The sequence below is a fragment of the Electrona antarctica genome (assembly GCF_951216825.1).
Source record: "Electrona antarctica genome assembly, chromosome: 4".
Taxonomy (NCBI): Eukaryota; Metazoa; Chordata; class Actinopteri; order Myctophiformes; family Myctophidae; genus Electrona; species Electrona antarctica.
The window spans coordinates 27,445,631-27,461,643 of NC_136809.1; the positions used below are offsets into that span (position 1 = coordinate 27,445,631).

The 16,013-nt window shown below is 40.6% G+C and overlaps 1 protein-coding gene and 1 long non-coding RNA gene across 2 annotated transcripts; both read right to left on the reverse strand.

The window, feature by feature from the left end:
• Nucleotides 1–2,407: 2,407 nt before the first annotated feature.
• LOC306921235 (putative E3 ubiquitin-protein ligase HERC3) lies at nt 2,408–15,691 on the reverse strand (the record flags this gene model as incomplete). Its single annotated transcript, XM_079498346.1, has 19 exons — nt 2,408–2,684; nt 2,849–2,948; nt 3,559–3,742; nt 4,348–4,406; nt 4,510–4,576; nt 4,684–4,850; nt 4,999–5,145; nt 5,350–5,475; nt 5,779–5,868; nt 6,619–6,690; nt 6,789–6,946; nt 10,121–10,313; nt 11,249–11,325; nt 11,474–11,604; nt 12,701–12,831; nt 13,022–13,113; nt 14,939–15,163; nt 15,325–15,373; nt 15,671–15,691. The coding sequence occupies 19 exons, from the start codon at nt 15,689–15,691 to the stop codon at nt 2,470–2,472; spliced, it is 2,304 nt and encodes a 767-aa protein (XP_079354472.1). The 3' UTR covers nt 2,408–2,469.
• LOC306921110 lies at nt 10,650–11,101 on the reverse strand. The gene is made up of 3 exons (XR_013789738.1): nt 10,995–11,101; nt 10,821–10,880; nt 10,650–10,733 (listed from the first exon to the last, which is right to left on the reverse strand). It is a non-coding gene; the product is annotated as an uncharacterized lncRNA (long non-coding RNA).
• Nucleotides 15,692–16,013: the final 322 nt, after the last annotated feature.

The following is a 16,013-nucleotide window of genomic DNA, read 5'->3' on the forward strand; positions in this document are numbered from 1 at the left end:
TGGCGCCTGTTTTGACTGAACAAACTATTAACCTTCCCATGGCCGAGAGAGAGAGAGATAGCGATGTAAGAGAGACAATGTACAGTTTGGCCATGCCTCAGACCTATAGGGGCAGACACATGACAACCCATGGCTGCCCATGAGGCTATAGCAGAATTACAGTATTGAGGAATATTCACATGGAATCCTGGTCCGACTCTTCTGTCAGGGGTAGAACAGAACCTTGTGAGAATCATTTTGGATAATATACTCTAAACAAGATGTCTCCAAAATGAATGAATCCTATCAACCACTTTTTATAATTTCTTTATTGTAACTATGATGTATATCTCTTAATTGTTGCCCAAGATAAAATAGCCTACCTGATTATGTGAATTATTTTCTCTATAGATTCTATTAATCATGATGTCTATTTGTACTTTTTCCAGTTGTGGATGTGTAAAATGTTGAACACTTTATAAATTTATATTTGATTATTTGATCCACCCACTGATTGATAACATGACCTGTGGGGTGTCTATTTGAAGTGGGTGGATCACGTCTCAAGTTTGACCATGAAGAGCCTTGGCTCGAAATGTCGTTAATACATTTATAATTGGAGCAGATTCTTCTTTTTCTTGTCACTTTCTAACCCAGCACCTCTACCAAGTGATGTGCGTATTCTATTAGTTTTTGTAGAATAGAACCTTACCTTGTTTTTTTCATAACTTTGATTGTCCTGCACCATTTCCCACCCACTGTCTGAATTTACTTACATCATATTTGCACACGGTTTCCTGGTTCTCTCAACCTTTTCAGGGCGCAACCCCCCAAAATAATCATATTGAACTGGGGACTCCCAACCTGATAAGCACTTGGAATGTAAGAGTTGCAGTAGGCTACATTTTATATAATATTAAATAAATAGCCGATCTACAAGCTTGGGTTTGTGCTTGAAATGTACTGTAATTCTGCAAACTGTTAATACAATTTTCAATCAATCAATCAATCAGTGCCTCGTGTTGCAATGCGTTGTGAGCTTGTAGATTGGCTATTTTCATAATTGTTATCTCTTTCTTATATTATTTGACAATTGGTCAATGTTAGACCAGTGTTTATAGTTTGTGATAGGTGGCCACTTTTGATGCAGTAATTGCCTTTTTTCTTTAGGCTACTTTGTTTATTTATTTTTTTGTATTAAAAAGGTCCTTAAATTGTTAAGTGAAATCATGTGGGGACCCCCCTGGGGGTCCCGACCCACAGGTTGAGAACCACTGGCCTATAGGAACCCAACACCCCAAAGCAACCAGAAGAATATGTCAAAATATGATTGTACTAGAATGAATATTTATTTCAGAGTTAGGCTACCTCTAATAGGCCTATACCTACAGCAAATCTTATAAATACAACTACAGTAATAGTAACTAATTTATTCATGTCTGCATTTCTGATAGGTGGCCACAAGGTAGCAGCACAATATTGTTGAAGTTGCATGATGCATCCTAGTTCACACTTTTTTGTCTCCACCAGGCCGAAGGCATGGGGAGAGAGTATGTTTTGCACTCCGTCCGTGTGTGTGTCCGTCCGTCCGTGTGTGTGTCCTTCCGTCCGTCTGTGTACAGCTAATCTCCGGCACCGTTAACCCGGTCGATGCCAAACTTTGCACACACACTCCCTGGATGCCAACGATGAACCTCTGCCCCGCATTTTCCAGAACGGCCTGTTATAGCGCCACCATGAGGCAGCTTTTCACACGTTTTACCTAAAACTGCACCGATCTGCGTGAAACGTTGCATGCACACTCCCTAGAGGCCAAGGACAAACCTTTGACCTGCATTTTCCGCATCTGCCTTTTAGAGCGCCACCAGGAGGCCGACTTTTGTAAAACACATTTTTTGATATTACTCCTCCAGATTCTGTCCAAAAATCTCACAAATCGTTACACAGTATCTCTATGGTCATGTGCTCAAGTCGGATCTGTCCGATATTTCATATTCCATCCTAATTGGCTATAATTGGCTTTCACAGTTTGCAAGATTTCCCCGTTTTGAACAAAAGCCTCAAATCATGAACGCAGCATGCAATTTACGTGAAATCTTTCACACATTTTCTTACTGGGCTGAGGAATATATCCCACCCTTTTCACATTGGCCTGTTATAGCGCCACCAACAGGTTGATTTTTGCAAAACACATTTTTGGAACAAAATGCCTCAAATCATCCAATTGCCATCAAAGGCAAACATGTTTATATTACTCCTAAACATTTTGCCAAACATCTCACACAGTCCTATCCTCCTGGTGGAGACCTGTGCCCAGAAGGGCACTTTTTCTAGTTTCCCTTTATTTCGCACATATGATATACTGTACAAATTAAAAATAAAACGTATCCAGACAGAAAACCCCAACTCCTTTTAACAGATCGGATTACTAATAGTGCAAATTACATTCCTCCAACTCCCTCACTTACAGTGCATACTGGCTGAGTCTAGTCAGTAATTCCCAATGACATCACAATAGGTGATAGCGTGAAGAAGTTTCTGACGAAGTACATGGATGCTGCTGTACTTAGGGAGATGTAAGGTCACATAGCAGGTCCCAGCCAAAGGATAGTGTTTATCAGGGTCGGGTGTGACCAAGACCTTGATGGTCACACGTAGTCTAGACAGACGTGCCCTTGACAGCCTCTCTGCTCCAGTAAGAAAAGCTTTAACACAGGACAGAAGATGTTTCTCTTTAAGTTTTCAGAGAGACAATGGGGGTGACATGTATACCACGCTTTGCAAGAACTAGCTGTTGAGTGTCTAAACAGAAGTACCACAATTAGCATTGAGTGTATTTGAATAAATAAAGCAAAGGTATTATACTTACTGAGGAAACTCTTCTTTTGTTCCCCAGAGAATTCTGTGAAGACAGCCCAAAAGTTTTGGATGACTTCATCCGTGGATACATATCCCTCATATTTGGAATTCTGTCAGGATAGAAAATGAAAATAAATAAATATGGTATTTAATGGTTATACATTTCATGTGTATATTGAAGTTACACTACATACACAAAACAAACAAAAAAAAGAAGAAAATATTGTTTTCTTGAAGATAGGCATTCAATGACTAAAACATCATATTAGGACAAAATATAATAAATTGTAATAATAATAATCCAGGCACTAAGAAACAGTAATCATGTAATTGCCCATTTTATAATGTAATGTAATGTTGTAATGCATTTTTCAACCCTTTTCATATCAAGGCCCATTATTTATTCTGCATTTGAGCCACGGACCACCCTATGATGAGATTTAGCTTTGCAATGCAGACCCAAAACTATGTCCACATTTCCATGCTGTATTGTGCAGTATTCTGCAGTGTTGCAGCAGTGTTTAACAAATGGCCATACGTCGGTGACAATAATTGCTCTGATCACCGTAACTGGCTGGATATGAACAATAAAGGCAACATCTGTTCCTTATTGATTACTGTTTTTGAGTGCCTGGAACCTACATTCTTGTTTAAATAAATTACCATAAATTCACCCAGAGTGCAAACAGAAATAATTCCACAATCAAATCCAAACTTCACCTCTCTCAGCTCCTCCCACTTGAAGTTTTCATCTCCATGGAGAAGTATCATCAGTTCATCAGGAAGGAACATTCTCCATGCATGTGTGGGACAGCCTTCTAAAAAGCCTCTCTGAAATGGCTTAAACTGACCGTCTACAGACTTGTTGAACACCATGTCAATGTAAAGGTCAACATATTCCTGCCTGTGAATGACCAATTATTGTGAAAGATTAATTATCATTATATGTGTCAGACTCACATTAACTATCCCATGAGGTTCCGTTTTATGTATATCGTGCCGGCATGCATCGACAGCAGTATGTCACTACCATTGGTGGACAGTAATGAAGTAAATTTACTTGATACTTTACTTGAGTATTTGTATTTTTACATTCTTATGAATTTCATTCCACTACATTTCCAAGACAACATTTTACTTTTGACTCCACTACATTTATAGGAATGGGAAAAGTGCATTAGGGTGTAATTCTCAATTGACAATTGTTTACTTTTCAATACAGCAATGGATTGATATTTTTCAGGAATGTACTTTGAAATTTGTACTTTTGAAGTATTTTTAAACGCAAGTACAATCAAGTAAAACATTAATGAGCAATTTCACTTGTGGAGTAATATTTAACCAGGAGTATCTTTACTTTGACTCAAGTACTATGGTAGATTACTTTACTTCGTCCGCCACTGGTCACACTACACCATCATGTACAGCAACGGCATTGAGATAAATTCTAAATAGAATGTACAGGTATTTGAAAGTTATTCTAACATCAAATCCATTTTCAAGACATACCTATTGACCTTTGTTACTGGGGTCATCTCTCCGTTTGGTAGGAGTGGTCGCCCTCTACACTAAAAACACAGATGCTACTGTAAATCCACTGCAATCATGTAAATACTCACTCACACAAACTAGAAATACAAATTATTTGACATTTCTGAGTATAAATCTTACCCAACCAAAATCCAATCCTAGGTCTTCAACAATCTCCTCATCATATTTCAACAGCTCCTGTAAACCCCTGTTTGTGGGAAATAATATACAATTATAACAAATTAAAAAGAAAACCATTTAAAACCTTATTTAAATATAAAATTTGACAATATATGACTAGTTGAATGTAACTACTGTGCTTCGGTTGGTGCCATCTCTTCCATGTCGTCCATTGATGGATTGAAACCCAAGAGTTTCTTGAAAATGATGAGTGGAAAGCGGAGGTTGAGTAAACAACGGTTGTAGAGAGCCATACCACAGAGCAGGCCCAGTAAGAAGAACTCATCAGACACACGATCATCCTATAAATGGCATGACAGAAGATTAGAATACAGAAACTCTTGGCATGGAAAGTGAAGAGATATTATCTACCTTGCTCTACTTTATTTTCATACTTTACTTTATTGCAATGTTATTATCAGATAGTACATTTGGAAAATATGTACACACGTCTTGGGAGAACCAGGCCAGTCCATACTCATTGACTTGTAGTATTGCTGGCTCTGTGTTGAGATTGAGAAGTTCTTTTCCAAGGAGGTTGAAAAACTCCATTGACACACCACCTTCATCGATACCATTCTCCTCTTTGAATTTGACCTAAAATTAGGTTGCATTATGTGAATCAATTACCTACTGGAGTTGAATGTTGAAGTTTTACAGTGCAGTTTAGTAATTGGGCTGTTCATGCTGACCTGTACAAACCCCTCTAAGACTCTAAGAAGAGATTTAGTCATAACAGTAAGATGAGAATAAGATCACAAAAGAAGGATCAAAAAATAATATTATACAGAAAATATTTACCGTCACAGGCACTTTGAGATAGCAGGACTTCTTTCGCAGGCAATCAAATGTATCCTGCAGCAATGTGCTCCTGCCCACGAGGAGTTCATTTTCAAAAAGGCGAAGAAAATGTTGTCCATGAAAATCCTGTCAAAACAGTGGATGAATGCATAGTGTCTTTCTCCGCTTTACAATTCATCCATTCACAGACACATTCACAAACCAGCAACAGAGGCAATCATGCAAGGCACCATAAAGGTGTTTGCAGACTGCTGCGTTTTTTCACTGCGGTGTGGTCCTTGCAGACTGAAAAAAAAGAACGGCAGACCCGAAATTTGCTTCAATATTCGCAACAGTCTGCAAACACCTTAACTGCTCATTAGGAGCCAGTACTGCTGCCACAAATATGAATTTCTGAATATATCCTTTATTTTCAGATAAAATGCCTACTTTGTTTTCATATATCTGAAGTGCCCAAAATCCACATTTAGCGTTTGTGTCCAAGATGCAGGAATATGCCATCAGGAAGTCAATTGCATTCTGTAAGTGTAAAGCATCATTAAAATAGAAGAAACATATAAGATAATATGGGTGCGATACTAGAGTATCTGATATCTCTATGACAAATTCTTTACCTTATTTAATGTCCTGGCCTCATATAAGCTACGCTCTTGATGAGAAGATGGAGGACAGAACAAACGAGAAGTCTCCATTGTCTCGTATTTTTCACAAAGCTTTTTAAGCTGAATTTAAAAACAAATAAAGTGAATGTATTAATCCATTTAGCAAATGTTCTTTAATGCAGGATGTAGAATCAAACTCAGCTTATCATGCTCTGCAGCAGTAATCACTAATCAAATCAAAGACCTGTTTATAGATCGCTGAAGTCCTGACGTCACTCGCTCATCCCGTTTCTCAGACGTTTTTCTCTATGGACAATAACATGGGGTCATCTTAAAATCGTCTCATATAAGCGATATTGTCGGGGAGGTGTCTCTGTATTGTTTACGAGGGTCAGTCACTCATATTTGATACTGTCTGTTTCTAGCTAAAATGTAACTAATTCGCCAATAACATTAGCGTTTTCTCACAGTCAGGTGATTCTTTATATCCATATGAGTGAAACGGCCAGGATGATTTGTTTATTTTTCAAACACAGTTCTTATATGAGGCGATCTAAGACGAACCCTGGGAACAGCGCTCTCTGCCGATATTGACGTCAGACTTCAGTGCTCTATACAGCAGGAATTGAACTACAGAAATACACCCCTTGTTTAAGTAAGCACTTACACGAATCAAGACACATTTTGTGTCGATGTGGAAAACCTTGGCAGGTAACGATCTTGGGCTTTTGCTGTTGACCTACAGGCAGATTTTTGGATGAAATTAGTGAACAAATTAACAAGAATAAAACATGAAGGCCTTCTATAGAAACTTTTGTGGATCCAAAATACACTCACATTGTACAGCTTTTGCAGAACCTTCAAATTACTGAATATTGATCTACCGCACTTGTCGTACTGGTCATCGGTCAGTTCAAGGTGCTTTGCGGTCACTGTGCAGAACGTTTTCACTGCAGATCTGAAGAAGTAGTAGGGCATTCTGGACCATAAGCCCTCTGAAGAAATTAAAAAGATACAGATTTTAGAAATTGCTATTTGGCTCATGGCTCACTAGATTATCTGCAACTCTCTGCATCAAACTGTGACATTTGTACCATTTATGTTACACCCTATGCTACTCTAAGTAGCACAGTACCATACTACCATAGGGTGCTACTGTAAGTCAATTCACTTTTTGCATTGTTTAGAGGTCCCTCAAATTTGGGGTCGATCACTGTGACGGCCCTGCCCCCTCTGCACAGTAGGCTATCTGGCAGCCTGGGTGATTAGGGCAGAGTGGAGCAGGCCGTCAGGCCAACTGTGTACACCTGAGTGGGGTGTGGTCTGGGAGAGTATATAAGGGCCTCTCCTGCCATGCTCTCAAGCCAGCTCTCTTTCCAAGCAGTTGCACACCTTTTACAACACTCACACAGCACACTCCATACATCCACACACTGCATACATGACTGATTACTGACATTGTCACATCTCACACCAGTTTATTTGATGATTGCTTAACTTATTTTAATTTGGAATAATAAATATATAATATAAAAGGTTTGCCTTGTGTGTGGACTCCCTTTTTGTCATGTATTGCCCTAGAGTGCATGACAAATGGGGGCTCGTCCGTAAGGTCAGTTTGATTGTAAAACAAAATTAGTTTTTTGATTGAAATTGGTTTGTACTTTGTTTTGTTGGGAGTTGCACACAAGTTTGGTTTTGGTTTCCTCTTAGGAGCTGGAATTAGAGCAGCATTTGGCCCCAGAGGTAAGTGTTGGGACTTGCGGGTTACAGGGGTAGGTTGGGGGTATGTTTTCTTTTGTGAACAAACCCCTAAGAGACTGGTGCCGATAGGGTATCAGTTTTTTTGTTCTGTTCTTTATTTTACCCTTAGTGTGGTTTTTGTGTAGCGGCAGATTCTGAGGGTCACAATGGGTGGCTGGAGGGGAGAGATCCTCATGCTCAGTGGCCGACCGTAGGATTAAGGTACGTAGGTAGGATATAGGATCATTAGGTAGATTAGGGTGGGGTTTGTTCCACTTTTTGCTTAAACTGCCTTACTGCCCCACACTTGCCTTGTAACTCATAGCCCCAACACTATCTTTTTGGTATGTGCATAATACAAATTACTGCCATTGTACAAAGGTTTAAGTCACCGTCTGGGGAATTGTTGAACAAGATTTGATTCAGTACCCAAGCATGTGTAAGAGAATGAAGAGTATCATACAGGCTAACCTGGAGGATTCTGGGGGTGCTGGTTATTGGGGAATAAGAGTGGTGCAAGTTGTATGACTGGGTTGTGTATTTTGAACATGGCTATGCAATTTAAGTGTCTGACAAACGTCTTCCATAGGTAAAACCGGACTGGTGAGCATTTGGGGAATTCAGGGATTTATTGGGAACATATGAATAAAATGTTCAATGACAAAATGGCCCAAACGATGCTTTTCAGGTTGCATGTGTTGTGGGTGACCCAGGCGGTGCTTTTCAGGTTGCATGCGCTGTGGGTTGGATTCAGTTTGTCATTTGGCTGTTGTGTGTTGCCTTGGATTGGCAAAAAGCACACTTTGTTGGTGTGTGCCTCCTTTGATGTCCTGTTGAGGGCAAGGAGGACACTTTGGTCCACGGACTAAGCCTGGCATAAGGCTTAAGTCCAAATTCATTTGGATGGCCCATAAATTATTTGGGTCCTAGATCCTGAATTCCAGATATATGGTAGCTTGCCAGCCTTGCCTATTGGATATAAGTTGCTTCAGTCACAAAATGTCAAACCCAGTTGGCTGTATGTATTTCAGTCATGGAAACCACTTGCACTGACTCTTGCACTCATTTTTCAGTAGTATACTGACATGTTTTGTGATCTCTTCAACATTCCGATGCAATGGGTTTTTTTGTAGCTACAATTGGGATGTTCAACATATTAAAGGTTACCCTAGAATAGTGTGTTAACCTATTTTGCTTACATATCCTGTTCTTGTTTTCCTCAGCTATCCTGTCTCCAGCTCTCTTAAATCGCTCCTGTGCACTAGGTTGCTGAGGCTGGGGCAGGATGGTGTGGCAAAGTGGGGAGGCAGGTATTTATGGTTATAGCATACATGGTGCATATTTGTATGGTAAGCCTTGTTATGAAGTTAAAGATGACGAGGTGGCTAATTGATTTTATTAGGAAAAGTGTTTGTTATATTATTGGTTGCTAATTTGTGGTTTTGTTTTCTGTAGATAATGTGGTGGAACCACATTCTTATGGAGGGGGGTGTGACGGCCCTGCCCCCTCTGCACAGTAGGCTATCTGGCAGCCTGGGTGATTAGGGCAGAGTGGAGCAGGCCGTCAGGCCAACTGTGTACACCTGAGTGGGGTGTGGTCTGGGAGAGTGTATATAAGGGCCTCTCCTGCCATGCTCTCAAGCCAGCTCTCTTTCCAAGCAGTTGCACACCTTTTACAACACTCACACAGCACACTCCATACATCCACACACTGCATACATGACTGATTACTGACATTGTCACATCTCACACCAGTTTATTTGATGATTGCTTAACTTATTTTAATTTGGAATAATAAATATATAATATAAAAGGTTTGCCTTGTGTGTGGACTCCCTTTTTGTCATGTATTGCCCTAGAGTGCATGACGCTATGTTCATGATTTTGGGCTTTTTTGTCTATCCTGCCTGGAAGGCAATCATAGCCAATCGGAAAGGAATACATGAAGCATGAGGTCAGTCCGCTGTCCCCCCAGGTTGGCAGAGGAAGTGTAGCGCCCAGGATTACATGATTAGATCATTGACACTGGGTGAAAAAATGGGTTGCAAAATCGTGGAATTAAAATTTAGTTAAAAAAAAGAAAAAAGGAAAGGAATACATGCAGTAGCGTTTCCAGGAATTACAATTTGGGCAGGCAAGATGTGTTGTTGTTGTCGCCCCCCCATGAGGGATTGTGCGTTTAAAGTTTGACCCCGATCAGAGAGATGAAGAGCACACAGACAGGCACGCATGCACACACACACACACACACACACACACACACACACACACACACACACACACACACACACACACACACACACACACACACACACACACACACAGATGGGTGTCCATCTGTGCCCAGCTAGTCTGGGACACTACTGGACTGATCGGTGTCAAACTTTGCATGCATACTCTCAGTGGGCCATCATAAAGCCACTTACCAAGGAGTTGGAGCTTGTGATGCTTCAATGAAAGGATAGCAGCAGCAACAGCTGTGGTCAGCTCCCAACCATGGCCTTGCTGGACCAGGACTCTCAGGAGCTCTGGGACTATCAGGAAAACCCTTAGACTCTCAACTCCAATGGGGTCCTTACACAGTGATGGAAGGAGAGTGTCTCGGACCACCACCTCAATCTTGAAACATTAATGTAGGTCATTATAACAACATTCCCTATACATTGGAAAGCTTAAGCCAAGTAACGTAGTGGGTGAAAAGAACATTCCCATAAAGTAGGTTTTGGCTGGTAACTTTTACCTTCAAACCCTGCTTCCACTGTATTTCTATGGCAGGATTATTGCCAATATTTCATTGGTAGGTAATACAATTTAAGATATTCTTTAGGGTAAAGGACCTCAGCTCATATTACTGCTATAGTATACATTTGTCACTCACTACAAGCACTGAATAATTGTGCTGTTGCAGTGATATGTCATGAATGTTACAATACCTCATTTAGTACTTTGTCTTTTGTCGCCAGCTTCTCAAAAGCAATTCGAGCAAGGGACATGTCCAAGCCAGAGTATCTCGGTGAGGTCTGGTAATGCTTGTCAAGGCTACATTGATAATAATAAGACAAAGATTCCTGAAGATCATTTCATTATTATGTTTTATCTGTATGCATAAGTAAGAAATCGTATTACCTTCTGTCAAGGAAGCTGCCATTCAAACACATTGGAGAGGAGAAGGTTGTCTTGATGTCTCTACAATTAAGTGTGGAAATGTGTGTACATGTGGATGAAAATAAATGTTGAAACCGAAACCCTATTTTAGTTCAACTTGAATCACAACAGCCTTGAAACTTTATATGGGCTCACCTCTGTATTCTCTCCCATGATTTGGGTTTATCACATTCTGACAGCCACATTTCTACAGTGTTCTCATCCAAAGTTTTGATGCCTGAAATAGGAGTGCTGGCTTTTTCTTCACACTTCTGTAATATGAATAAATGGACAATATATATACTAATATACTGAATAAATGGGCAATATTCCAAAACGAGTGATGACACGTAACAGAACTACATAAAATAATCCCCCCAAAATTCTAAATACAATGAAAAATGTCATACCTGATCAAAAGAGCACAGTGCTACAGAATAGTTTCCCCCGGCAAATATGTGACAAATCTGCTCATCATCTTTGCGATCTGAAAGGCAAAAACCAAAACCTTATTACAGCATAACCATGTTGTTAGCACAAACCTGAGGCTGAAATTGCAAATTAAATTGAAAGCAAAAAGTAAATTAAATGCAGAAGATATTTGTATTGATATTACATTTCCAAAATGTCAGTACCCTGCAATAGGTTTACAGGTAGAGGGACAGACTGATCTGTCTTGACTCCTGTCCCCAATTGTCCTTTCTGTCCTTGTCCAAATGAGTAGATCTTCTTATTAGAGGAACCAACTAATGCTAGAGTGTGGTTCCTAAAAGTAAAAAAGATTTAAACAAAGAACACTCGTTTCAACCAATCTGTTACAACATGAAACTCTATTTCAATAATAACGTAAATTAAACTACATTCTCAACATTGGAACTACAAATATGAAAATAAAAAAATATATAAAGTAATTTTGTGAAGAAAATGCTTCAATCTAGTGCATTTTTAGATCAAAATGAAGAGGCTAGATCTATAAAAAAAAACTACACACAGCACACAAACACAAACAACATATTAGATTATTATCATCTTTACTGTGCTATTGCCATTTGCCAACATCAACCCGCGGGACCAGCGGGCAACGGGCCGGCCCGCGCATCACTAGCCTGCAAGCACGAAACGGAGTGCACCGCTGATTCTGATTGACAGGCAGCAGGCAGCTGTGGATTTTTTAAAACTGTGAATTGAGTTTCTCTGTGAAAGTATGAAGGAATAGGGAGGGTCCAAAGTTTTATAACTTGAGTTTTCAAAATTAATTATCTAAAAAACGACATAACATTTCAAAGTAAAAGGTCCAGGTCTGTCAAGGTGATGTTTTTAATTGTGAATGGAGTCTCCAGGTGAAAGTAAATTATCTCAAAAACGACTAAACATTTAAATTACCAAAGAGATACCGCACGAGTTTCTAAGTCAAAGCATGTAAGACTATAGTTAGATGTCAAAGTTTTCTATTAACGATAATATACTGTTGGCTCTGCTAAAGCCCCACAATGATTGAATGCAAGACAATACTCAAGCCATTGTCCATTGTTGATCTTTATTTAACTTGACAACCTTGAATGAACATGAATGCTACTTTTATTAGTTATTTATTCACACCTGGGATCTGAGTCTTCGGGAAACTGACTAGCTCTATTTGGTGTATACTGTAGTGCCTTGCTCAGGCCAGGGCCACTTTGATAGTAGTTGTAGCACGAGGTGATCGAAGGGTTTTTCATTATATTATCTTACCCATGTTTTCACCATCCTTTCAAGGACCTCCCAATGACTTGTATCTAGGCTATCGCTTCCTCGATTGTTACATTTAAAAACAAAACATGGTCATATTGGTACATCTTGCATACATTCTTAATAAAACCTACCTCCCACATGCAATTTGAGTGACCTCAGCCCCCCACAGCTCTGCCACCAGCCGAGGTTTTAGTTCATCTCGTAGAGAGTTGTGGCCAAGCTGACCATAGCAACCACTGCCAAAGGTGAATACAAGACCTCCCTACAATATAATATCAGAGGCTATGGGAATTATGCATATTCAATGAATGCAGAATAACAGGCAACCAAATAAGAACTATGACAACAAGGGTTCAGGAAGTTATCTTGCAGCTTCAACACAAATAAAGATATAGCTTAACAAGAATTGCATGTGTATTGTATGTATGTGTATACGTATGTAAAGTACAAACCTTTGTAAGAACAGCAGTGTGTTTGTGTCCACAAGAGATAGAAATAGCCTTCTTCAAACTGAGACACACAACCGGAACTGGAGTGTAGCTGTCTGTAAGAGAAGGTATTAGCAAAACATTACAATATACTGCATAGCCTACTATAAGGTTGTGTTAACCGATTATAATATCAGAACCAAATAAAATAGATAAAACTAGAAAAAGTGCCCTTCTGGGCACAGGTCTCCACCAGGAGGATAGGATTGTGTGTGATGTTTGGCAAAATGTTTAGGAGTAATATAAACATGTTTATTTGTTTGTGTGTGTGTGTGTGTGTGTGTGTGTGTGTGTGTGTGTGTGTGTGTGTGTGTGTGTGTGTGTGTGTGTGTGTGACGCGACTTGGCCTGTTGTAGCGCCACCATGAGGCTGATTTGAAAACTGTCAAGTGGCATTTCTTCCTCAGCCTAGTAGTGGGAATAGGCATGCACAGTTTCACCGCAATCGGACGCTGCGTTGCGGAGTTGTGGCAATTTGTACAAAACGGGTACAAAACGGGCTACTCCTGAAAACTTTAGAAGCCAATCGTAGCCAATCAGGATGGATAATTATGAGAAATCAAACAAATCACATGATCACATGACTATGGAGAGCATGTGTACCGATTTGCGTGAAATTTAGATAAAATCTGAAGGAGTAATATTAGAAAATGTGTTTTACATATGTCGGCCTCCTGGTGGCGCTATAAAGAGCAGATGTGAAAAATTCCAGGCAAAGGTTTTTCCTTGGCCTCTAGGGAGTGTGCATACATGGTTTTACACAGATCGGTGCAGTTATAGGTAAAAACACAAATCGGCCAGTTATAGCGCCACCATGAGGCTGAGTTGAAAATATTCAAGTGGCATTTCTTCCTCGACCTAGTGGGAATGTGCGTGCAACATTTTACGGAAATCACACCATGTGTTCATGATTTGCAGCATTTTGTTTGAAACGGAGCACTCCTGCGAACTTTGGAAGCCAATCTTAGCCAATCAGGATGGAGTCTGAAAAATCTGAAAGACCCGTTTCGTTGAATGGCTCTAGAGAGACTGTGTACCAATTTGCGTAATGTTTGGACAAAATCTGTAGGTGTACTGTCAAAACATTTGTTTTGCACAAAGCGGCCTCCTGGTGGCGCCAATGTGAAAACTTTGGGGCAGAGGTTCAGCTCTGGCATTCAGGGAGTGTGTGTGCAGAGTATGGCTGCGATCAAGCCAACGGTGCCAGAGATTAGCTGTTCACAGACGGACGGACGGACACACGGACGGACGGACACACGGACGGACGGACGGACGGACGGACACACGGACGGACGGACGGAGTGCAAAACATACTCTCTCCCCATGCCTTCGGCCTGGTGGAGACAATAACACAACAATAGTTTATCTCTGCCAGGCCGACAGCCAGTCAAACCGAAGGCCGAAGAAAAGGTTTTTACCCCTGTATGTCCATTTGTGTGTGTGTGTGTGTGTGTGTCTGTGAAGAGCTCATTTCCGACGCTGAAACTTTGCACTCACCCTCACAGTAGGCCAAGGAAGAACCTCTACCTAACTCCAAATTCTGCTGTTAGTGCAATGCCTGGGATTCGAGCTCAGGTCTCCAGAGTGAAAGTCCAATATCTTAACCACTAGATCAAAAGTCCCTATGTACCGGGGGAGATATTAGACTTTTGAGGCCATCAGGCAGAGGCTCTGAGCCACTCTGCTACACTCACCCCCCTTTTGACGCCCTCCCACAGGGAAACCCGATCCGGGTCACGGCACCAATGTAACGCCCGGGATTCGGGTCTCCCGCGTGAAAGTCCAATATCTTAACCACTACACCAAATGGACATCCCTAAGGACCAGGGGAGATTTTTGATGCCATCAGGCAGAATATGTCTTGAGAGATTACATTATGTACCTGTTGCGTTTCCAAGCCCCAGCTGCCCAGCACTGTTGTGTCCCCAGCCAAACACGGTGCCAGAGAGGGACAGGGCAAAGCTATGGTCTCCCCCAGCAGTGATCTGGGTCAGGGGTACTCCTGAGAGAGCCTTGAGTGGCTCTGGAGATCGGATGATGGGTCGTTCTGTATACCCCAGACCCAACTGGCCATTGGTATTGTTGCCCCATGTGAACACCAAACCATCTGGAAAGGAAAAGGGACCCATAGTCAGAATGTTGTGGCTTACATGAATGTAATGAATTTGTTCTCGGCTTATTGGTAAGTAAATTAGATTAAACTATTTGACATTGTAATTACTTATTTAGTATAAAATCAACAATAATATTAATGATGAATATATTTACCTTGTGTTAAAGCAATGAAATGTTGGTCTCCACATGCAACTTGAGTAACCTGTTTGTTATGAAAATGATCCAGGAATCTGCATGAGAGTGCACACAAATGTATTTAAATTGTGCCAACCCTTACTCAAGTAATAGACAGCTCAGGGTTTTAGTGCATGTGTGAAATTAAGTAGCTAGTGGATCTCACTTCGGCACAGATGCATTGCCATTGAGGTCGAGGCACCAAACGTTGCCACTCCCGGACAGTAAAAGAACAGAGACATCGCCGCTGCTCACTGACCAAATATGTGATTTGATCGTGACAGGCTCTACGAAAAAAATAGAATACAATTACACATACACTCACCGTCACCGGTGAGTCCCACATTGGGACTGGCAGGCGAATAATTTAGTTAGTCCTCACTCCTCTAATAGTTGGCTTTCTGTTGTAAAGCACTCTTGTTTGTCTCTTTTCCTGCTAGATGTGTTTTTAAGCCTGTTAAGAAAACATGAGAAATATCCCCTATAGGGCTAGAGTACCAAGTCAGCATACCTGACAAAAATTAGCATTTTAAAACAAAATGTGAGATGCCACTGGCCAGAGGGGTTTAATAACAAAATCATAGGCAATATTAGGCCTATGGTCGAATATGACATCAAGGCATTTAATAGCAACTTAAATAATATGTTGATATATGTAAACGACATGA